The following is a 23,830-nucleotide window of genomic DNA, read 5'->3' as shown; positions in this document are numbered from 1 at the left end:
CAGCTTCGCCGGATAGTGTAGCTTAAGCAACAAAGATGGAAAGCATAGAAAGGTGGAAAATTTTTGGAAGTGATAGCAAAATATTTTAGTGCGACTCTCACGTGACGCTGTTTCCTCCGAGCGAAGACTTCTCATTGGCTGCATAGTCAACCATATCCGACGGGAGTGATTGCGGTACTACTGTAGATTATGTACGAGTAAAATGCACTGGCATATCAGCTCGAAGATCCCTCGTTGGTCCTTGGTATAGAAAAAGGATACGGACGGGTACAAGATGGTAAGAAGACAGTGACGAATGCGCGAGAGAAGGCAGGGAAAAGAGAGATGATAGACTATATACAATTGCATCAATGACCTATCTGTTCATGAAAGAAAAGACGCTCAAAACCACAGAAGAATAAACCACAAGATAAGGAAGAATTCGAGGCTTCCCATGTCAGTCCCCCTTTGTTCTACCCCGGCACCATCACTGATTTATGATTGCCGTCCACAGAATAAGAGGTACAATGTACGCAAGCTAACATGAGAGACCTGGGTCTCTAGCACCATCAATGAGTTGACAAGCGGCAAGCAATAAGCACAATTATCCTGCCACTGATTCTGCTCGTAACAATAAATCAGATATCTAATGGTTTATAATGCATCGGAAGAGTCGCCGACTTTGCCCTCCTGAACTTCCAGCTTCAACTTTCCTTCATGTTGTATATGTGAAATGGCCTTCCGGAGGTATTCATAGGTAAGCATAGTTGTCATCGCTGCCGGGACAGCGCGGAAAAGATTTGTGCCAATCCCAGAATAGAATGCACGCCAGCCCTCTTCTCTGAGGATTGTCTGACACGTGCGAATGATCCCTGTGTATCGCGGCCGGTTGGGCATTCCATCCGATGAAGCCGCACCTGGAGGACGGCCGCGGTCTTGTGGATGATCAAGTCCACCTCGAAACGAGATCTCCTCTGGCGATGACGCTGGAGACGTCCGCTGCTGAGTCTGGAGTCTTGTCCGAAGCACTTCGTGCGGATAGGTCACGGTGCTGGCGCAGACCTTGCTGAGAAAAGTGGCTGCAGTAATCCCAACCCAGTGAGAGCTGCCGTTGTCGGGATGCTCCCCAATACCGTAGCCAGTGAAAGCCATCTTTAAATATTCGTAGAGTGGAAACTGAATGGCAACATGCGTCAAGCCTAGTAACGCTGGCGTAAGTCCCGAATAAAACGAGCGAATCCCTTCACTCCTGTACATCTTGCGGGCGGCATCCCAAGTGCTGTTGTACTGCCACGGAGCCCGAAACCCTTCGCTATTAGACTTAAGGCTTTGGGACATAAGCCGCGTCTTAATGACCCATATCGGGTTCGTCGCAAGTGTGGAGCAGGCGCCTGCTGTTATTGAGGCGTAGCCTCTTGAAAGCCACCAGCTATCTATTAAACAAATTAGCAACATTTATAACGTACGGTAGTTGCATTTCCTTACCTGTTGTTTCATAAAAATATTCCCTGGACCGATCATATACAGCCAAATAGACAGCCCACGTCGGAAGGTATCCCAATAGCATTGGACCCAGTCCTTGATATAGTCCTCGGATTCCATCTTCCCGCCAGATCACTCTCCCTGTACCAATCATTCCCCGGTACAACGTCCTTGTTTCAACAGCCTTCCCGCGGCGTCGTGCAAATCCACCTTGAGCCTGCAACTTTGTCTTGATCACATCAAGAGGACAGGTCACAATCCCAGATGCTACACCGGCACTAGCTCCGCAAAATGGTGTGATCCAAACATCGGGTATGTGCGTCGAGATCATCTCGAGGCGATCAAGAAAGCTCGGGTTCGTTGCCATGGCGGGCGGTATAGGAGGCGTGGACGGCGATGAAGAACTCTGCTGCTCCTCGGAGCCGCTGGCTGCGTCGGAAGAGCTATGCCCTTCGGAATACATCTTTGCAGCCGGCGCGCAACGAGCTTTTGTTTCGTTTATATGTCACCGAGGGTTCCCGGATCCGAGCATATCGGTGCTCGCTCCGGAACCCAGTATGATTCTTTGTCAAATCGTGATGGAATGCGGAAGAGCGGAGTTGTTCGGAGCACGGGCAACAAGAAAGTCGATTCAATCTGGTAAAAATGTCGATGCTTACTACTGTTGTGAGCCGAGGTTGATCAGCGATGGCTATATGTTGCGAGGTTACCCTGTCGGGGTACAGGCGGCGGGCGGGGTCTGCAAGATCGAGTCAACGCTCCTATCGGAGTCGAAGCAGCAGAGCCTTTCGAAGGAAAAAATATTCAGCGGGTAATGATCATCTCCATGCCTAGTGAACGATAAAAGTCTTGGGGCAAGGAGCATAGAAGCCAGACAGTCAGGTGGGTGCACGAGACTTGGAAGTGACGGAGAAAGACGGAGTCGTGTGGACGAGATGAATTGACTTGGAAGGTCGCTTTAGCATCTAAGGTCAGGTGGAGTGAATCCACAATAGACCGGCACCAAGCGCCGCGACGGCCTGAGGCATAAACAACCCAACAGACGCCTACAGGGTTGCTTGGGGGAGCCTATCACATGACTGACATATGGGCAAACTCGGCCAATTCTTCATTGCCTTAGGCACATGTTCGGATGTTTTTGGGAAAGTTCACCCGCCGAACCTCCGTTTTGCACAATCTCCAACGTCGGGTCATCTCTTGCTAAGCTTGACTTCACATCTCGCAGTCCCTTCCGTCACACCACCCTGTCAATTGGATTTCCACACACCATCCCCTGGGATCTCTCACAATGTCCGCCCCTTCCCTTACCAACTTCATCGTCAAGCGCCCATGGCTCAAGCGCTGGATGACGCCGCTCGCCCAGTGGTACACTGACGCCGCCGGCTACAGAAGACTTGGTCTCAAGTAGGTGTCCTCGCCATTCACTCTGCCTGGACTGGGATTCAATGCTTCTGCTGGAACACAGCGGCGAGGGAGTATGGATGGAACATCATGTGTCCTCGCTGTGAATCCTTGCTCATATTCGCATCGCTACCTGTCCCGGACGGATCGCCGCTACGTTCGCTTTCCAAGGGCATCATGAACTGACCGAAATCAGGGCCGACGACCTGATCCCCGAGGAGAGCGACGTTGTTCAGACCGCTCTCAAGCGTCTTCCTCCCAAGGAGGCCTATGACCGCATCTTCCGCATCCGCAGAGCATTGCAGGTTCGTCCTTTCTGAGACCAGACATCTCAACGAAGCAACAGACTAACAGAGCTCGGAACCAGTGCTCCGTCTCTCACACCCTTCTCCCCGCTGCTGAGCAGACCAAGCCTGAGGAGGTGAGTTGATTGATTTCCCTTTACCTGGAATATGAGCCGTTTAGTTCTCCGCAAAACGTCTCGACCAATCCCGTGAGCCGAATTTGTCACCTGAACGGGTTTTGGAAAACATATACAAATTGGCTATATCCTTGTTTCATGACTTGTTCTGGGCAACTAATTACATATACTGATGGTTGTCAAAGGATGTCGAGTACCTGAGCCCCATTATCCGCGAGATCGAGAAGGAGAAGAAGGAGCGCGAAGACCTTGACAGCCTCGTCGTTCGCCGGTAAACAATCCTTTGATTCGAGCCCTTTCTTACCGGAGTTAGACTATCATCGTCGGAAATCGTGGACGTTCGGGATAGAGATGAGAAAACTTCTGTTCTTGTCCGGTTCAGCTAAGATGCTGCTCGCCGCTGGCATCCAGCTACAGCTTAATGGAACCTTTTTATATGCTCAACCACGTGTACTGATACTGTACAAATTCATCTGTCATTGCCTTCTGCTCCAAGTCAATTCCATCTGCATCTGTCCTAAACGGTAAACGCTCCTATGTAAATCCTCATGCATCGAGTTCCATTCCTCTAGAAAATAATCTGGACTACGTCGTTCAATGGAGTATCTGAGTTTCTACCCGTCAATGTATGTAGTGGGTGCGTTGGGTCCGAATTGCCTCGGAGGATCTTCTGTGGTCCCACAGGGTAAGCTATTCACAGCTGTTTGATCCATCCATACCGACCTCCGCAACATTCGATTCAACGGTCTATACTCCTCACTCCGACCCTATTTTCATGAATTCATGGCGGAGATGTTGACGTCCGTAACCCGCCACATATACCACATAAACAGGCTTCTAGGACGATTGTAAACGATAAGCAGCGCACATGTAAAGCTGCAGCACGTACCTGTACGGAGCAAATTTCGCGGCCAATTCCAGCATATCTTTTTCGGCCATATATTTGAACTTACCTCCCCCTTTTCCTTTCAATTTATTTACATCCTTGCCTGTAAACACGGCGCATCCTCTCCTGAAAGTAATTAGCGGGTAATGACTAACTGTGAGCTACCCTGCAAAATAGATAGAACGTACTGCACGCCGAGATCACCAGTAGAGAAGACGTCGATCCGCTTCAGGGCAAAGCAAGCAAACATCTCTACGGACCATAGGCCCAGCCCCCTCACGGCAGTCAGCTTCTCAACTAGCTCCTCATCTGTGGCGTTCAACAACATCTTTGCGCTCAACTCCCCGTCCGCAAATTTTTGCGACAGTCCTAGGATATACTCGGCCTTGCGCTGGGAGAGGCCCGCTGTCCGCAGCGTTTCAATGTCTTTCTTTATTATGTCATGAGGCGTCGGAAACCCGTCAGGAACCTCTTCATCACTCTTCCCTGTACTGAATAAGGCCACAAATCTATCGCGAATCGACTTGGCCGCGGCGCCGGATACCTGCTGGCCGATAATACTCTGGACCAGGCTTCGGAAGGGATCAATCGCTTCCGCTAGCCCCTCGGGGGTGAATAGTGGGCACGGGTGTGCCTTGATAATTGGACCAAGTCGAGGATCCGTGGCGATCAGATGGGCGATGGCGTTCTCCAGGAGCGTGCCTGTGGTGGCGGTCGGCCGTGGTCGGCCGGTCTTGGTGGGTGATTCATTCTCTGTGCCGGGAGGGTAGGCAACGAGTGACGAGCCGTGGGGTGTTAGAAGAGTTGCGTTGGTTCTGTGCGGTTCGACAGGGCGGTCGAGAGGCGGAGGGGTGGTGTGACGGGGTCTGCTCACGCCGTAGTCATTTGTAGGGACAGAATCCCAGATATTAGCAGGCGTTGAACTGATTTCCGGGCTGGGGATCGTTGTGGTTAGTAGAGTTGTAGTCTTGACTGGAATCGTTGTTAGAGGGGCACTTTGCTCTAGAGTCGTCGCAGTTGGTGTTGTTTTGCCCTTTGCTGCTGACTTTCGTGCTTTGGTGATCTTGTTAGGCTGAGGGGCTTTGCTGCTGCTGCTGCTGTTGCTGCTGTTTTTCCTGGCTTGTGCGGTAGTAGGCGGTTGCAGCAATGCGGCATTGCTAGTGGGGAGCGCGCTCAGACGAGCGGAACGTCTTAATGCCATCATACAGGCTGATCAGAAGATATTATAGAAGGTGCTTGTAGGAGAATGAGGCGAGGATGCCAAATGCGCAAACGCCGTCAGCTAAGCTTGGCGGGATGACGTCGCAAAGGCACAGGGGAGTAACGGAGACCAATAAGCTCGACCGCCAGTTCGGGAGCATTAGGTTTCCATCAAGCTCGATATCCAAATCTTCATCATAGATATGACTGTCAGAGTCCAGTCTTCCATTCCCCGCATTCTACATTACAGCTCATGATCATCCATTTGCCTGTTGCTCTTATGCCGGAAGCTGCCACAATCTGCAGCCAGCATTTCAAATGCTAGTACTTCTTATATGCGAAGGACAGTCGGTCGAATTGATTCTACAAGAGAGCCTCCACAGTTGATGATTGCAGCTCGATACTGTCCAGAGGTCCAATGATTTAACCTGGTCTAGGCCAAGAAACAACAACAGCTTGAACTTCCTCTACCTTTCGGGTTGTTATATGGCATCCCGCACGCGCAGAACCATAAGCATCTTAACTATATTGTCTGCCTTTGCGCAGCTTTGATGCCTGTTACCCCTTTTTGTTGTAGCCGCCTCCGTTGTGATCGCTCCTAATCCCGAATGCGGTTACTGTGCACAGTGCTCGCTCACCCACAGCTCTAACCTGGCAATGAGAAATCAAGTCCGGCATTGCGAAGCCTCGATGACTAACTGATGTTCTCCGTAGATGAGCAGTGGACCGTACAGTATATAGGACCAACTCACGGAGACGGTACTTCTGTATGGCCTCTTGAGGACGGAAGACTCCGACCTTATAGCGATCTGCTGGAAAGCGCCCGATTGGCTATGTCTCGCAATTTGTCTGGCACCAAATGTGGTTCAGATGGAGAACAATTTCTATTTGTCTTTTCCTGTACAGTACGGAGTATGATTTTGTGGACAGAGCCCGCTCATTGAATACAAAGACTGGTGCGCATGTCGGTCCTGTTTGGTTTCTGTGCGGATCCTTTCACGATAGGGCGGTTTGTGGGAGCTCGACCAATAAGAGTACTCACACGAGCAGATTCTGATTTGTGAACCATTGGTAAGGCCACTTCACTCGATGGGACCCGACAGATAGCGTGCAATGGGCTTGCGTCATCGATGTGCGGATCATGACTGTAGGACGGTTACTGTGTACACATCCATACGAAAATAAAGATAAGAAGGAAAATAAAAACACAACGGACCGCTCACTTAGTACTGTCTCGTACAACTCTAGAAACGGTGACAGTCGCGAATAATGGATGCACTCTTCCGGCCCCTATCTCGTCTGACTGTGGTAGTTCGTATCTGAGTGGCATAAGGGGGGGGGAGGTGGTTTAGAGTCTGCATAGCTCCTTGCCATACTATAATGTTCGAAAAATAAAAGTATGTTAGGGGCCAGAACAGTCGGACTGGTCGCCATTCGGTTCGATAGTACGGAGTATACACAGTAGAAGGGAGGTACCGAGGCCAGGTCTTGCAATGGGGTCCGAAAGTCGACTAGTAGGCAGCTAGAACACCCGGACGAGCCCGCCGGCTGTATTAGCATGAACAAGGAATGAAAGAGAAAGCTTCATGCCTTGTGTGGGACTCTGGGCTTAAGAGGACGCGTCTTAATAGGAGGAGAAATGAAGTACTGCGTAGGTAAGGGATGAGTTGTAGCCTTGGGCGGCACTAGACTAGGTCGTGACGAGAACATATACATAGATTGGGGAAACACGCTGCGATGATGATACTAGTAGGCTTTAACCCTCCCAGAATGATTCAGTCGATCTGATCAAAATCCCGAGTGGGCAAAAGTAGGAATACCTGAGACGCACAGCGATATTGAGGAGACAGAAGGGTGCACGTTTATATGCATCGCGAATGAAGAGGTACAATATGCAAACAGCGACTCCACAGCGATTTTAACACCATCGTTGACAAAATGCCCCAGAGTCGTTGAACTCTACTAGAATTCGGAGCACGAAGGACTTTCGTTCTTATCAGCCATTAGGAGGTCCTGTCACTAGTCATGTACTTCGTTCCTTGACGCCCACCAACTAGTAAACTAATAACTAACTAATAACTATGGAACTACGTAGGGTATGTCCAAAGTCGTTAGCCGGGGCCAGCCACCCGCGCCGTCGTGGCGTTCAGGCGAACGTGCTCGCTAGTAAAATTAACGTTGGTTACAGCGGCGACCCCCATGCAGAGCGATTCTGGTCGACATGTGCATGCTGTTGGTGCAGTATACAGAGTACCCTCTGTGGACGCTCAGGATGCGGTTGACTAGTTAATGTAGCATCCTTAAAGAGCCCAATATAAGTACAACCATTTCTCTGCTTCGGATCACAAGAGCGCATTGCGCCACTCAGAAGAGAAGCAGGGTTGTTGCCGTGTGCAGTCCGATTATTGCGACAGATAAATTGTGGAGATATCGATGGGTCTGATAGTAGCTGAAGAACTCTAAACCGATCAAGGAGGAACAAGCAACAGTGGCAGTAACCATGACGATCAAATTTCCAGGATCTTCTCACATGAATCGATTCTGGCCCCTCCCTCGACGGCTCGCCCGCCTTCATTGTTTATTTATACGGAGTAAAGAAGTGCTGCTACTTCATGAAAAAGCAGCTCCTTGCAGGGTGGTGCCGAGGCATAATGCTAATGTCGTTAGGACACCCATTGATAGCGCACGTACGGATAGATAGACTCATCTCATGGATGTTTCAAGTCATTGCCACTGATCTCAGGAGGATGGGCCTTACGGCCTATGACATCCTGCTTTCTCACTAGCTGCTCTTGGGCAGTCACTGCAGTTTTCTCAACCCCCGTCCATCGGAAGGCTTATCCAGCCGGACAATGTACCTGCAATGTATGGTATGTTACTTACGCGTTAGTGGTATTACCGAGCATGCTCATAATTCCCATAATTCCAGACTTTGCCCAGGCGATGTGGGTCTGACTCACAATGGTATGAAAGTTACAGTAGTGCTACGTATGAATGATAGCTGCACGTGATGTTTTCTCCCTTGATGTTGCTTGTCTCGCCACTCAGGTCAACTATTATTAGGTTGCCTGGTGAGAGCATCTGTTTATCCGCTGGCTCAGGTATGGTACCCACCCGTACCTGAAGTCAAGATTTACTGAGTAAATTGAGTTTGCAGGCAAAGAACGGAGTGGATGAATGATAATGATGATACTGATGATGAAGTCCTCAAGAAAAAAAAAAACGGGCGCCCGCAATAAGATCACTGCAATAGAGTTCACTGTAATGAACCAACACTGAATTGATGTTATCACCAAACGGCACAAATATGGCTACTAGCTGAGCTGGAAACAATGGAATTCCCGACCTGCTGCTACGCACATACCAACGAACGGCAGGCGAGAGTCCAAGAGTCGCGTCGGTCTCTCGTCGTCTGCAGTGGCGGGGCTCTTTCAAATTCCAATATATTCAGATCGACCACTACGCGACGACCCGGCTCAATCAAGCTCTTGGCCTGTACATTCCTGGAAACGTGCCGTGCAGTCCTGGACACTCAATAATCGACAATGTTGGCTAATGATAGAATCTGAATTGATGTTTGCGTGAAGGAGGGGGGCAAGACGGGTGTCAAATACATATTGGGTGTGGGTTGGAAACAGATAGGTCCTTCGGGAACTCCCTAACAACTTTGCGATTTTAGTGGTCTGGCCCCTCCTGGCGGCGAGATGCTAATTTTGTATCGACTTGCCTTGCCTGTGCTGGTGCATCATCGTCATTTTATCTCACTCCCGCCCAATCTCCGCGATGCATCTCAGCTACATTCCATCGAGGGGGGGGGGGTCCTCATTTCATTGTCAAATTTCCGCTGTATGGGTCGCATCGATCATGACAAGAAAGACTTTGCCCGTTGCGCGCAATACACATGTAAAAACTCCGTATGGAGAACTGTCTCCGAAAATCACCCAAGGATGCATGACGTCGGATTTGCTGGATTCTACTGTGTGTTTTCAACCAGCACCAGTGCCATTGTGGTATAAATAAGAGGGTAGCAAAGCTGGTATTGGATAATTGGATGGGTTTATGAACCACCAAATTCAGCAGATGTCTTGGAAGCAGGTTGGAAAACCAGAAAAAGTCAGAGGGTCTAAGCGAATCAGAATTTGTCGTCAAGTCTGATGATTGGTGAAGTGTTACAAGATGGAGCAGTCCAAAAGTCCTAGCTAGGATGGGCTGGTTTCCGGTCAGAAATTCAGAAGAACAGGATTCCTGGGGGGTTGAATCATGCTTGGTGGCTGTGGCCAGTTGATTCTTTCCCGCCCTCCCGGTACCTTTGTTACCATGGACACTTAACAAATTCACCCTCGACACACCACTGTCTCCACCCCCTCCCCTGTCTCCCTTTCAAACAGGAGAAGAAGGGGAATTGATTTAGCCAAGCCGAGCCAGATCCATTCAGGTACTATCTGTAACTTACAGCTTATTTACCGTATGTCCTTCGTTCGTACGCACTGATCCGGTAATCTTGCAAGGAGAATCACTCTCTCTTCCCACCTCTCCCCTCCCCCCCAGGTCTCAGGTCCACCGAACTAAACCTCGGGGCCACGACTCCTTTCTTGTCCTCCCTGAAAGTCTTCCCTCCCACTTTCTTGGTGGTTTTTCTTCCTGTTATCCCAGTCCTTCTTTCTCCTCCCACTCGCTCGCTTCTTTCTCTTTCTTTCTTTTCTTCCCTTCTCTCTCTTCCGTGTCAGAAAGTGCCTGCCTAATCCGCCGCACCATAGCAAACCATTTCTCTACCTTCCGTTGAAGGAAATCGCCAAAGAAAAAAAAAGCTTCTCCTTCGTTGAAGCTCCCTTCTTCCATTCGTTTATTTATTGTTTCGCTTCCACCCCTTTCCAGCTCCTACGCTTGATTTGAACTACAAAGGGCCACGCCCAGACTTGTCAAAAATCCACTCTCCAGTCATTGGTAGGTTGCATGTTTGTTTTCATTGTCCCACTGTCTACCTGCATCTCTCAAATAGATCTGCTGGTCTCCGCTGTTGGCAGTCGAGTGAGACCGATACTGCATGTCAGAAACTTGCAGCCGGTCTAGGAAGACAGACTGGGAGATTTTCTCCCATCGCGATACACTTTCAGGGCTAAGAGTATTGTTTTACACAGTCTAAATAAACACAACTCGGAACAATGGCCATCATCAAATACGCTCTTCCCGCCATCGCTGCGGCCCAGGTCGCCATGGCTGCCAGTGAGTGAATCGCTTCATGGTCTGAGGACATGTCTGTGGGTTGTGAACTGACCACGAAATCAGGCTGTGGTAGCAGCGGCAGCACCATCAAGATTACTAGCCAGACCGATGCCGACACCTACGCTACTTGCACCAAGCTTACTGGTGACGTTGAGATCAGCGAGAACTTCTCCGGTGACTTGAGCATCAACGGCCCCTACGAGATTACTGGTGGTCTGTCTAGCGATGGCGCCAGCAACGTTACCTCGATCACCTCTACCAGCCTCGCCACGATCGGCGACACTTTCAAGCTCAACGGTCTGACCACCTTGACCACCCTGAGCATGACCAACCTCACCAGCGTCGGTGCCATCTCCTGGACTGCCCTCCCCGAGCTTCAGTCTCTCGACTTCACCAAGGGTGTCTCCGAGGCTGGTGACGTTGAGATCACCAACACTGGTCTTACTAGCTTGGACGGTATCTCCCTCAAGAGTGTCGGTACCTTCGACATCACCGAGAACACCAACCTTAAGACCGTCAATGTTAACGACTTGACCAATGCCACTGGTCTGATCAACTTCGCTGGTAACCTGGACACCCTCCAGATTATCCTCCCCAACCTTGCTGGTGGTACCAACATGACCTTCCGCAACGTCAGCGCTGTCTCCATCCCCTCCCTCAAGGAGCTTAGCGGACAGCTTGGCTTCTGGGGCAACACTTTCTCCAATTTCAGCGCCGCCAACCTCACCTCCACTGGTGATCTCGTCTTCGATGACAACACCGACCTTGCCAACATCAGCATGCCCGTCCTCAAGACCGTCAACGGTGGCTTCCAGATCGCTCGCAACGACAAGCTCAAGGAGATTTCTTTCCCTGATCTCGAGACCGTTACTGGCGCCATTGACTTCAGCGGTGAATTCAACTCGTGAGTGTATTGTCCCATAGCAACCTAGGCGTGCCGCTAACTTGCATCGCAGTGTTTCCCTCCCCGATCTTGAGGAGGTCAAGGGAGGCTTCAACGTGCAGAGCACTGGTAACCTGAGCTGCTCCACCTTCGAAAAGATGCACAGCAGCAACGTCATCCGTGGTACCTACAAGTGCACCCAGACCTCCCACCCCACCACCAAGGACGGTTCTTCCGGCACCAGCACTTCCACCACCACCAGCAGCTCTTCCTCTTCCACCTCCAGCGACAGCGCCTCTGTCATGAACATTGTCAACGTCCCCGCCATGGGAGTTGCTGCCATCTTCGGTGCTTTCGTTCAGTACCTTTTGTAAAGGACACTCGATAGCAGTTTTTGTGTGTACCGCTTTGATTAAAGCCCTATGATGGTTGTTGTGTGTAAAGTTGCCTCGGAAGCAATTGGTCGTTAATCCCAGTACTCTGCTGTTCTTATGATAATAATTTGAATATTGGGTTGAGCAACATTTGTGCAGCAGTGCTTGCCTTCGAAGAGATGATCGCTTATCCATGTTTTTTATCCTGCTTTAATAATTATCCGAGGCCACAGGCTTGTGGCAGTTCCCTGTCCGGGCCCAGCACTTGAATGTTGGGCTGCATTGCAATTACTAGGCACTGGCGCCATTGAGCGGTCTCGACGTGTGTTATAGACGTTCCTTTGCGCTTTTGCGCTGCTTCGTTCCAAGATAGTGCGTTGCTCTGTATTCCATTGATTTATCGTGTAGTCAACCCTAACGAGCTTTCTCTTCCCTTCAGTAGCTTAAATCTGTACGATATTCGGGGTTAATCCAAACCTGTTCACCTTCTCGTGCAGCGCGGAAGACCGTGATGCCAAACCTAATCTGCCCCCCCTAATCATTGAACTTGCATTGAGCTTGCATTGAGCTGCATTCGTAGCCATTTTGGTCGGGTCGAGCCATTGCATGTTTGCATAGATGGACGCATGTGGTTTTCTTTTCCCGCCGTCCCGTCGCCCCAACCGACTATGCGGATAGGTATATGATACGTGCATCCCTTGGCATTGCCTTTCCGGGTAGACACTATGTGAGAGATCGTGCAAGTGGATCTTTCTCGAGCGGGTGAGTGTGTGTTGTTCTCCGGCGATGCACGGCTCTCGCATTCGGTCGAGCTTCTTTGCCTCTCCAGGTATATACAGAGGCGGCCCCCCCCCCCCCCCCCCCCCAATACTTCCAATCATACGTCCTTCCATGAGAGATGAATTGTTGCTACGTATCCTCTGAATGCAAAGTACATGCAGATCAATCCATGGACTACTGAGTGGGTACGAGCGGATGGATCAGATGCGTCGGTGAAAGGGGCGTGTGGGTACCAGAAGTGTTGCAGTGTTTCATTTGTTCTACAGGTCAATTGATGCTGCTGACTTCGTACTGTTCATTTATTCTTTGTCTGCGCTTCGGGCTTCTTGTTCTTGTGCTTGAATCTCTTTCTCTTGCTGTTGGTATAGTCAAATGCCTGATTGATAGGCAACGTAGTGTGGGCGGAATTGGTGATGTGGTCAGGCCAGAGTGTATACATAGTTGAGTTCTTGAAACTCCATGGGAGTATCATCTGAGACTTACCGATATGTGTATACTCTATGCACCCAATGAACTGTAGGTCTCGGATACGACTATCTCTGCCAATATGTCCTCTATTCCTCTTGCATATTTAGAGATCTTACGACCTAAATCGTTAACTGCCTACCATTGCATACTAATGCTTGAAGTGCCTTACTGGGAGTTGATTGAGCCCACGGAAACGAGCTGCTCGCTAAACTGGGTGGTTGTTCGGGCCAGCCACACAAGGATGGCAACAGCAGAGTATACTGACTACTACTGACTACTACTGACCAAGGTTTTGTCCAACTTTATCTGCTCATGGCGAACGGAAAGTTGTTCCGAATCCTCATTGCCGACCAGTCCCCCCCTCCCACCACCCCGGCCACGTTTAATCAGATGTACATGTCTAGGGAGCAGACTGCTCAAGGGCAACTATGACATGACAAGACGCATATGGTATTCAACAAGCTGTTGCCGGCACCTTGCCAGTATCTCTTTTCAAGGCGTATGCCAGATGGCCTGGCGATGACCTTGAGAGACAATCACTACGTCCAGAAGTAGTCAAATTACAGTTAGTGGCCAAGAACGGAATTGCTCATGGTCACCCGCCTTAGTCCGGGGCATGTCCCGGGTTTCAGGGATTGATTTTTCTCCTGGACCGCGATTGTAAAATCTGGAGACAGATGTCTCCACAGATATTCCCTGCGACGAGCTCTCAGCAGCCAATTTCTGGGGAGTATATGACATAATTGAATGTATCAAGTTGAGATCAATGGAACGCCATTCCCTGTACAAGCAGGCGAAAGGTCTAGATTGTGTTGGTCCGTGAGTTTAGAATGCTCAAGAAATGTCCTCCCCGCAGACCGGAGCTTTTTGAACTCTTATGGTTGGATAGCCTGTGTCTAGGGATCCTGGGATCATTCGTTTCTCACGAAACCACCTTGATCGAATATTGAAGACCTGTGCAAAATAGATATCGGGAGCAACACGAGTGGAGTGTGTTTCATATTCAACAGTGTCTTATCAACTTTCATCAGATGGGCGTGGCACGGGGAGACATCAATTCTCAGAATGTGTCGATTGACAGGAACTGGATTAGAGGGAGGCCCGTACATTGCACCATGCGCCCGAGAAGCTGGAGATAACTCGAAAGCGATGGGATTGAAGTCGTATCGGAAATTCTTCTTTCCACTAGACTGAACGAACCCGCTGGTTATGGCGTGGTTAAAACAAATGGTTCATATATTTGATTATTTCATGATTGTTGAATCCGTTCATTCAAAGCGCCTCTACTCGTTATCAGTCCCCACTGGAGGTTCGTGTAGCTAGCAAGTACACAGACCTTACTATCTAATGTCTTCGTAAGGACATTAGTTCTCTGGTACTTAATCCCCTCCTTGTCTTCGCAAAGAACATGGTCAGAGGAACGTGAAAACGAACGACCAAAGTGCAAAATGCAATCATGAATGTTGCCACAAATGGGAAGCCTGGGTCCTCGATCTGAGTAAGTCTCATCTGTTGTATCTCTCTGAACCGAAGACACACAACCTTCAAGAGACCTTGGGGTGGAAAACATATTTGCTCAGGCTCTTCGGTTCCGTCGGCGTTGTTGTAGCCATACCAGTTGACAACCATTGTCTCCGAGGGTTTTCTGAGACTCATGCGTACAGTTCCCTCTCGTAGTTTTCCATTTCCATCCTCTAGAATGCCGCACGTCGATTGATTTCCATCCGGTCAATCACGTTATTTCTCGCCCGAGCTCCTTACTCAACGGCCAACCGTTTCCGGAGGACGAAGACAAGTAGGAGGATGAGAATGACGAGACAAATGAGGAAGTAGTCGAGTGCTTGAATATCTCTCAAACGTCTTCGACGAGAGTTCTTCTCCGGGCATGGCATCTGAGTCGGTTTCGTTTATACAGGGGTAGTAGTACTTGGAAAGCTGTTCGACTCACGAGCACGATTCACTTCTCAAGCAGTCATGGAATTGTAGGAGCACCATCCCGTCCCTCTGGGATCAATAGAAACAGGAGCGACCGTGGAAAATTGTGTATACCTGCCACTACATCATTGAATCAGTAGCTCAGACTGCATGTAGGCTGCCATGGAATGCTCAAGCAGAAGCGACAGTAACTATGTCGAACAAATGCCAGAGTTTTGCGTTCCTCTTATCCGGAGCTCAACAAGCTCAAGCAGCTCAGCTCGCGACGCGGCCGCGGATGTGCTCCCAGTGGAAGTATGGCTGTGTGCTCCGCGAAATGGTAGGCAAGGAACTTTGACCTGGATAAGATGTTGGCCGGGGATAAACTACGCTTGGTGGGTAGGTATATCATTATTGCGTGAATGTCTGGGTCAACTTGTTGTACTACCGCACTGGAATTCGTACAAGTCAACTCGGAAAGACCTCAGCTTCAGCTTAAGAGTCTACTGAACTAATATGACAGATTGGTTTATAGATTGCCTGCCGTTGGTTGGCTGGCTATCCCCGGAATAAGAGAAGCACCTCAGCTCCTGGCCTGGAGGTACAGTACGTACTCCGTACTACCTCCTACGACCAGTAGCTGAACTACTGAGTACCTACCGGTAGAAGGACGTCGTTTGGGGCATAGATTAGGGACTGCGCACTACACCCCAGTCCCACTGTCTATGCCATTCTGTAGACATGGTATGTGAATACGAATCCGCCGGGCAATGGTCTCAACCTTAAATACGGAGTTGCGAGAGGAAGAGGTTGTTTCGTATCCTGCGGCCCGCTGCCTCTGTGGGGATGCGGCGATGATAGACTTTCTTTGTCTTCAATTCCCCCTGACCTAGACAGAACAAATTTGGGTGGATTTGCGATCCGTGCAGTCCCCGAGCTGAACGATCGGTAAATGGAATGATTGTCTGTTAGGTCCGTCCTCACTTGAATATTCGGTATGGATGAAAGAGTGAGGAGGATCGAGAAGGCCAAAGTACTAATGTACGGTACTTCTGGGAAGGGCCCGAAATTGGGTTCCATCAGGTGAGAAGTGGCTCGCCCATTAAGTCGAGCCAGAGATCTACGGAGTATTCCATACTAACTTACCATTCTACGTGACTTGAAGTAAGACTTTCTGCCTGGACAGATGGATACATAGTAGGAAGGCTGCTTGAAATAGGTAACAGGGTGGATCCTGTGCATGGGTTGCTGTTGATGCTCTTGTGTGGTTCCAGATTCCTTTGGCTGATATGATAGATAGACTCCCCATTGTAAGAGCTGACTGCTGCTGATGCCTTGCATGCCAATATGCGCATGCCTTAGGTTGTTTAGTTCGTCAGAGACCGTATGGAAAGCGATAGTTTGCTCCCATCACCGTCCGTGATTCCCCAGACAGGGGCCTGGAACACAAAGCCAGTGTGGCAAGGATGGAGTCAGGTTAAACCCAAAGCTGCTTCACTCCAGGCCAAAGCAGGGTGCAATAATTAGGCAAGGTAGAGAGGGGGTCGAGGCAAGGTGTCCTGAGGGGAAGACGCCAACAACGAATTTGAAACCGCCCCCCTCGACCCTCGACAACATGTGAATACTGACGGCCCTGGGTCATTCGCGGTCTCTGTCAAAGAGACGCCTATACCGAGATCCGATGGAACCATAGAATCACTGAAGAATACCACCCCATCAGAGAACCTGAAACCTTGCACGAGTCGTCGTAGCCTTGCCGGCGGCGACATCACCAGACCTGGTCTCGTCCTCTTGTCTCGTCTGATATCTGATTGCGTTGACCCTTTTGGGCGGCCTTCACCTGCAAAGGGGCAATGCGAGTTGAGCTTCGTGCCAGTGCGGCCGGACCATCCATCCAGCCAGCCAGCCAGCCAGCCCAACTCGTCTCAAAACGCATGAGCAGAGGGACGTGGCGAACTGTATTGCCAAAATCTGATACATGAGGTGATCTTGCATAGTGGCACGCCGAGTCAACCCTGGTCATTACCCGCACCATGACGGACGTGGCTCATGTGTGGATGCGGATTAAAGTTATATGTTCGACCATGAGACTAGCCATGTAAGTATATTGGAGTCGCGCGTACGTACTACTGTAAGAGCTACCGGGGTGGCGTGGGGCCTAAACGGGTCCGTTGAGGGGAAGCCGGTAGGGGCCAGGGATATTGCTGTACAGTAGGTATTAAGTCTGTCGACAGGTAGACCAGACCAGCCTAGATTGCCCGGGCTCGGACACCACATTGCGAGGGAGAGACGGATTGGAAAAGAAGAGGGGATGAGAGGGAGGTCTCAGCGGGGGGTGGAGGTGCTTTTCGGTTTGTGATACATCACGTCCAAACTAGTAGCTTGATATGATTAGTTAGTGGTGGTGGCTGGAGTGGTTGTTTTTTTTTTTTTGCCCCCTCTTCTCGGAGGACCGTTTGTCTGTCTTAGGGCAGCAGCAGGCTGGTCGACAGACGACACTCAGATGACGGCAACTGTCCTTGGCTGAAGTTTACGCTTCTAGTCTTTCTGACCAGTATCAGTCAATTCTCCTGTATATTAATCAACCTAGTTTGAACTAACTAGTAGTTATGGAGGACCCGCTAGACGCTAGTTAAGTTGAGAGGAAAAGTTGTGTAGCGGAAATCCGCAGCCAAACCAAACCTAACCTTCTTTTCCCGCTCTCGTTCGCTTCTTAGTTTCAATGCTACTCAGCATCAGCTGCCACCCACGTTAGATCAGACCAGAGGACCTTTCATGTCTGACAGGCAAAAGTCAAAGTCAGATTGACGGTCCTCATTCCTCATTAGAGGAAGCATTGAGTCCGTGTCCTACGGCAGATCTCATCAAGGAGCCGCATTAAGGTTCAATCCAGCCCCTCCTTGGGAATTGCTGCCGGGAAACCCTAGCCCAGAAAATCAATAGATTGGTAGCATTCGATAATTCGAGACCACGATATATCGGAAAATAAGCGAGACTGGTTAGTACCATAGAGAAAGAAATCGCATTGGCCCCGGACATTATTCCAGAATGAAAGTTCATCCATGGGGCCCGAGAGCGCCATCAAAGTATCCAAGCCATGTATGGAAGTCTGCATGCAATCAACTGGACGGGAGGTAATTCTGTAGGCTACGAATGAGTTCGTGCCTGGCATCCACAGCGTGCAAGGTATTTCTGATCAAGCCGGCGCTAGGGTCTCTTGAGGATCGCGCTCCCGTGTTTCATGATCTCTTTTACAGGTGGATATATGTACTGCCAACTCATCAAGCTATGGAGACTGCGTACTTCCTGGCCTCCACAGGGCTCGTTTATTTGGTCCTCGGGGAAGAGCGGAGGGACCAATCAATATGTTCCAGGCTTTGAGGTGGTGAGTTATGTACATCCAAGTGGTAATAGCTATGACCGGTGTCTAACCAGCCATCACGATGGCGGCGAGATCAAGTATGAGCACCGTGATATGAATTTTTAGTGACATGTGTGCATTGAGCAAGAAGTCAAGTAGACCTAAGCATAACCTCGTTTAGGTCTACTCTATACGTAGGGCGGAGAAAGGTAGAGATTTGCCTGTTGTTGGCCATTGACACTGAAGACAAACTGGCGGAAAAGCACCATGTGGGCGTGGGGGAAGAATTGTAAGGAGTCAGGGACTGACAATATGGCTGACCATGATGATGATGATTGATGATGATGGAACGATAATAATGATGAGTATGATGATCATCTCCTCCCCAACTCTCTAATCTCCAACTAGTCGCCTTCACAACGTGGGGCTATCCAGGGAAGGGTTAGGGCGTCGGAAAACCCATTGTTTTCTTGACCTCAGACTAAGAGGGAGGTGCAAATCTCAGATCCGGGGAGTCTCAATAATATGACAGATCTAATCGAATGACCTCCTTACAATTGAGGCCCGAATAACCCCTGCCTATGTGGATTTACCAGTAATCTTATGCTACAATACTGTAGTCCCTGCCCTCGATGCAGTTTTCTCTTTTGCTCCTTTCCTGGGTTGGTGAGGGTGCGCAGTGGATAATTGTACCTAAATTTTCTTGTGACCACTAAGGCAGTTGAAACACGGTACCATGGCGTGACCCCGCCTGACGTTGTCGATTTCTGGATTGATTCCAAAGCTCACTATTCCACTCCGTACAAAGTATAAACTGAAGATAACTTATCATAGTGGCGGGCGATCATCAGCCGGGAAGTACAGAGTCAGTAGGGAGGTACGGAGTAAGTTACTAGAAGCCAAGCTTGACAGCCGTCAGTGGCATCCTGGTCATTGGGATCAACCAGTTGACCCGACCCAGTCGGATGGGCCCTTCCTCGGCTGTGGACGATCCAATTCACTCTGTTCTGTCTGTCCCGCTTCAGGCAAGTTGAGTTTGGACCCCCCTTGAGTCGGATCCCATTCGTCCCTTTAACTCTTCACCAAAAACACTGGTAGTCCGGTCCACCTCCCCTCCGCCCTGACCTTCCTATTCAGTCCACAAGTGTCAAGGCGCTGAACCTGGAGAGTCAGAAACTATAGTAACCAAAGCTATTATTATTATTATTGTTCTTCTTGTTGTTCTCCAAAGTACTACCAAAGCGGACTCTAAAACACCACGAGAGACCATCGAGAACAGCCACAATGACCTTGTCATAAGCGCCGCGGATAATGACCCCTTCTCTCACTCTTTCATGCCGTCTCTCATTATATCAGAGCGATCGAACAAAGTAGGAAGAGTTATGACATCGTGGTGGGCGTCATCAGCTCGGCACTTCCCTAGTGACGCTGGATACCATTGCCTCCTCGCAGAACTTGTCTCACGTCCTGTCCCGTACTTTTGGCGTCTTTCCCTCTCGGGTCCTTGCTTCGTGCTATTAACTTCTGGTCTCCTCATGTTGAAGTGATGATCTACTTTGGGGGAGGTTCCCTTCACTTGCCTCCACTCGCCTGTGCGTCGGATGTTTATGTATAGCACACACACGCACTACCCACACTTATTCTAGGTCCTCGGGTCCTTTGGTTGGTACTTTTGCCCAGTGATGCTATGATCTCATTGTCAGAAGCAACATTGAGAGTGTAGGAACCTACCGTAAAGCACTCTTCGGCTGAATGTACTGCCCCAACAACCGATACTACGGCCTGTGCCGATACCCTATGTAGTATCCGCTTTTTTTTCTCAAATTCAACACGGAGTACGGTACATAGGATGAGTTAACAAGGAGACGATGGGTCTTCCCAGCTGAAAGGTACGGATGCCTGATCCGATCTGCGTTTCACAGTTGACCTTTGGGCCCGTTGTTCTTTCCCTGCAACAAGAAGTGATTATTCCTAACAGGTAGATCCTTTGAGATCCTTGTACCTTCTCTTATGCCTCCTCCCGTGCCTCACGCAGGCTGTCTGTTAGCCAGAAGCCCTGGAGATAAGCGCCGGAGACTCAAGTTCTTACTTCCGTAGCAGTCATCGGGCCGCGCTTGTTCAGACAGTAGGAACATCTCCCGCCTGGGTACTATGAGTTCACAGGAGCCTCGTAGCCTGGGCCAAGGCGTTTCTCAAGCCATGAGATCCTGCCGACTGGACCATCACCATTGGTTCGGGCAGACTATTGACGACTGCAATGCAAGGGGATCGATACCTTTCCGCCCCGTGTAGATCGAAAACCGCTGTAGTGGTGACAAATCAAGGGTCTTCGATCTCCAGTCGACTCTCTTGGTCATCGGGATCATGGCACGTTGATTCGCCGATCCGGTGTTGCCTCACGTCTGCGCCAATTTGTGATAGAGATATCTGGTTCGAAAATGAATCCAGAGGATCCAGATAGGCGCTAGCTCGAGCCCTCAAACTCTGCCGGAATCTTCTTGGTGCTTCCCCGCGTGGTCCTCATGGAGAAGAGGGCGATGGAGACATATAAGCAGATCCCCTAATGGTACCGGATGGAGCAAGACAGTGAGATATGCTTCAATGTTCCTGGCCCGAAGAACGTCCGAGACAGCCTGGACGCACGAACTTTAGTATTTCGATAGTTCCACATTACTGCCATGGGGACAATGTGATAGAAGACCTCGACCAGGATTGCGAAGTGTATGTTGCATACTTGCGAGAGGTCAAAAGCCGACCTTTGCTTTGGGGAAAAAGAAGGTAGACGAGGACAAAATAGAAAAATAAAAACAAAATAAAACGATGAGGAAGAAAAAGCAAATTTGGGGTAAAAAAAAGAAAAAGAAATATTTCCCTAGAAGTAAAAATAACATCAAACAACGCCTCGGGAAGGAGGCTGTAAGTAATCGACGGCAGCCCCGTTTCCTTCTTGAGGTAGTCGCAGATCGAGCTAATCCATTTAGCTCAGACTAGGAAAAGTACAAGCCCCGTAATTACTGGCCGGGGATGCTTGAGCGGCCGGCCTGGGACCGATGAAGTACCACTCTTGGTTGCGGTTTTTGATACATCCCTCCTCTCACTACAGCTTGCAGTCCTATCCATCTTCCCATGGTTTACACATACACACACACACACTGTGTGTGTGAGAGACTATCTTGCCAATCACTCGGATCTCCTTCTCTCCATCCGATTGCAGTTCATTGCCAGCTCAACTGCACGTCTGAGCGCCACCACAATGGCGCTCACTCTTCCTCCTCTCCTCCCACGGACCCCCCACTTCCTTCATTGGATCCATCAATTCCCCCTCCTGTCTCCTCGTTCACCTCCTGCAATATAAATCATGCAGCGGAAGCCTCCCGTATCCCTGGGAAGTAACAGAGCTCCTCATTGATACCTTCTACACCTCGTGGTTTCTCCTTGAATCGTCTCGGTGTCTCACAGCTTTCCATAGCAACCTTTCTCCTTGATCACAATATTGGTTCCTAGCATCATAATTTATCGCCACTCCATCTTTAGTTACTTGACTAGCCCCCTTGAAAGGCAGTCTCGAAGCTATATATACATCATTCGTCCTTGGAAATTACTCTAAGACATCCCGCTGAGGTGCAGACGTCCAGCACATATCAGAGACATTCCCCAGTTTAGACGCATCAATCTCAGACATACAGCATTTTCAACTGCAAGAGAAACTACCCCTCGTCTCACACATCAGTGAAGTTTTGAACAACATGTCGGACGACATTGCTCGCCGCTCTCCATCGTGAGTCCCCTTCTCGTGTCCTTGCCTACAAGCACAAGGCTGACAGCTCTCGGCTGCATAGCGGCATGCGCACCATCTCCAGTGCCTCCAGTACCGCTGATATGAGTGACGACCGCCGCTTACCTCCACTACCACGAGTGGAGCCCTTGCCTCGGGGACCCTTTAACCCGTTCACTTCCACCATCTTTGCTCCGAGCCCGCCTACTTCTCACGACGCTTTCCCTGTCAGGTCACCTTGGCCATCGACGGAGCACATGGTAGCACCTCCTTCCCCAGCAGCCTCCGCTGACAGCTCCTGGCCCGAGACTTTACCATCGCAGAAGGTTCTCGAGTGGCATCAAGACCTCTCTCTCGGCGAGATTTTGAATCTGATCATGCCTAAGCACATAAACCGCAAGCCACCATTGCAGCAGCTGTGTGGCCGCAAGCGCAAGGGCAGCATGATCACTGGTGACTCAGACGAGCAGAGGGAGAAGCATAGAATCGCGGAAGGCAATCGTCGCAAGAATCTCAGCCAATTGCACCGCGAGCTTGACAGCCGCATTCACGATTTCTTCCTGGAGCGAGCAGGCTGGAACCCATCCAAGAGTCTTCCTGAATCAAAAGAGCACATTGTGCAGGCCGCCATCTTTCTCATCGACTTCATGCTTGTGATCATTATTCATCTTATCCACGAAGAGAACGAGACGCCGCGTCAACTGCCTAAAAAGCTACAGCCTCAAATCCGTTGCATGCAGCTGCAGCAGAAATTGTCCGGCCTACAGCAGCAAAACCAGGCCCTACAGCAACAAGTCAAGGCTTTGAAGCAGGAGAACCAGATGCTGGAAGAGCGCAACCAGACGCTCGAGTTTCAGCTCAAGACCTACGAGCACATGTTCCGCACATCCAAGAGCGAACACATGGCCCCTCAACCAATTCCTAACCCACCAGAGATCAAGCCGCGGAATATGCTTCCTGGACTGAGGGTGTTCTGCGACGAGATTGCCGTCAATGGCCCTGATTCTCGGTTGGAGCACATCCCAGCTGCAGCAACGCAGTCATTTTGTCACTCTTACCCGAACCACACACCTCCGGTCACAGGGCCATCATCTCCTATGTTTGCGCAAGCGTCTTACTCGGTTCCGGCATCCCGACGTCCATCGCTCAACCCGTCGCCTTAAGTAACTTGAGTGCCGAGTCTACGAACAGCCGAGAGCTCCTTGGCCGCAATCAACAGTCAATCTTGATCGCATGTTGGGACTGGTACATATTGCCGTTGCAAGTCCGGCATCACCCATGTTAACTGTTTTTTTTCAGCATAGCGGGAGCGTTTTTCACCAGCATAAACTTGCGGCATGTGAGCTTTTCTGTGCATTGGTCTATTTATCACTTTTTTTTGAGTTTTGGGTGCTCTTGATTGGATTTTCTGGTCAATCCAGATAGGTTGATCTTGAGGGCTGCGATGTATATCAGAAGAAAAGCTTGTTTGGGAAGCATGAGCATGGGCCTCAAGGCGTTGATATACTTTTCACCATTGTTTATATTGTCTATATTGAGAAGGGCTATAGCGGGTACAACCTGTGGACTTAGTTAGCGGCGTTCAAAGGTATAATGGGGTATCATCTTCTGGATTGCTAAGTTAGACCTATACATATATGATATGACCAATTTCGGTGTTTCAACTCCGTTGCAACTTGTAGG

General features: G+C 49.8%; 5 protein-coding genes across 5 annotated transcripts; 3 read left to right on the top strand and 2 right to left on the bottom strand.

Annotated features, from left to right (window-relative positions):
• Window positions 1–228: 228 nt before the first annotated feature.
• Window positions 229–2,407, bottom strand: BP01DRAFT_423717 (putative mitochondrial carrier protein). Its single transcript, XM_025579638.1, has 2 exons — window positions 1,465–2,407; window positions 229–1,412 (listed from the first exon to the last, which is right to left on the bottom strand). The coding sequence occupies exons 1-2, from the start codon at window positions 1,922–1,924 to the stop codon at window positions 634–636; spliced, it is 1,239 nt and encodes a 412-aa protein (XP_025431170.1). The 5' UTR covers window positions 1,925–2,407; the 3' UTR covers window positions 229–633.
• A 207-nt stretch (window positions 2,408–2,614) lies between these two features.
• Window positions 2,615–3,817, top strand: BP01DRAFT_341373 (ubiquinol--cytochrome-c reductase subunit 7). Its single transcript, XM_025573443.1, has 4 exons — window positions 2,615–2,865; window positions 3,059–3,167; window positions 3,230–3,283; window positions 3,469–3,817. The coding sequence occupies exons 1-4, from the start codon at window positions 2,750–2,752 to the stop codon at window positions 3,556–3,558; spliced, it is 369 nt and encodes a 122-aa protein (XP_025431169.1). The 5' UTR covers window positions 2,615–2,749; the 3' UTR covers window positions 3,559–3,817.
• Window positions 3,818–3,828: 11 nt separating this feature from the next.
• Window positions 3,829–5,408, bottom strand: alkA (DNA-3-methyladenine glycosylase II). Its single transcript, XM_025575122.1, has 3 exons — window positions 4,358–5,408; window positions 4,173–4,295; window positions 3,829–4,120 (listed from the first exon to the last, which is right to left on the bottom strand). The coding sequence occupies exons 1-3, from the start codon at window positions 5,368–5,370 to the stop codon at window positions 4,057–4,059; spliced, it is 1,200 nt and encodes a 399-aa protein (XP_025431168.1). The 5' UTR covers window positions 5,371–5,408; the 3' UTR covers window positions 3,829–4,056.
• Window positions 5,409–10,066: 4,658 nt separating this feature from the next.
• ecm33 (GPI-anchored protein Ecm33) lies at window positions 10,067–12,314 on the top strand. The gene is made up of 4 exons (XM_025575121.1): window positions 10,067–10,313; window positions 10,508–10,592; window positions 10,656–11,496; window positions 11,549–12,314. The coding sequence occupies exons 2-4, from the start codon at window positions 10,532–10,534 to the stop codon at window positions 11,847–11,849; spliced, it is 1,203 nt and encodes a 400-aa protein (XP_025431167.1). The 5' UTR covers window positions 10,067–10,313; window positions 10,508–10,531; the 3' UTR covers window positions 11,850–12,314.
• A 9,348-nt stretch (window positions 12,315–21,662) lies between these two features.
• Window positions 21,663–23,772, top strand: BP01DRAFT_341365 (putative HLH DNA binding domain protein). The gene is made up of 2 exons (XM_025573442.1): window positions 21,663–22,150; window positions 22,212–23,772. Exons 1-2 carry the CDS (start codon window positions 22,119–22,121, stop codon window positions 23,308–23,310), a joined length of 1,131 nt encoding a protein of 376 aa, XP_025431166.1. The 5' UTR covers window positions 21,663–22,118; the 3' UTR covers window positions 23,311–23,772.
• Window positions 23,773–23,830: the final 58 nt, after the last annotated feature.

Source organism: Aspergillus saccharolyticus (assembly GCF_003184585.1).
Source record: "Aspergillus saccharolyticus JOP 1030-1 unplaced genomic scaffold BP01scaffold_16, whole genome shotgun sequence".
Taxonomy (NCBI): Eukaryota; Fungi; Ascomycota; class Eurotiomycetes; order Eurotiales; family Aspergillaceae; genus Aspergillus; species Aspergillus saccharolyticus.
The sequence above is the reverse complement of the archived record's forward strand: the minus strand, read 5'-3'. Positions and strand labels throughout refer to the sequence as shown.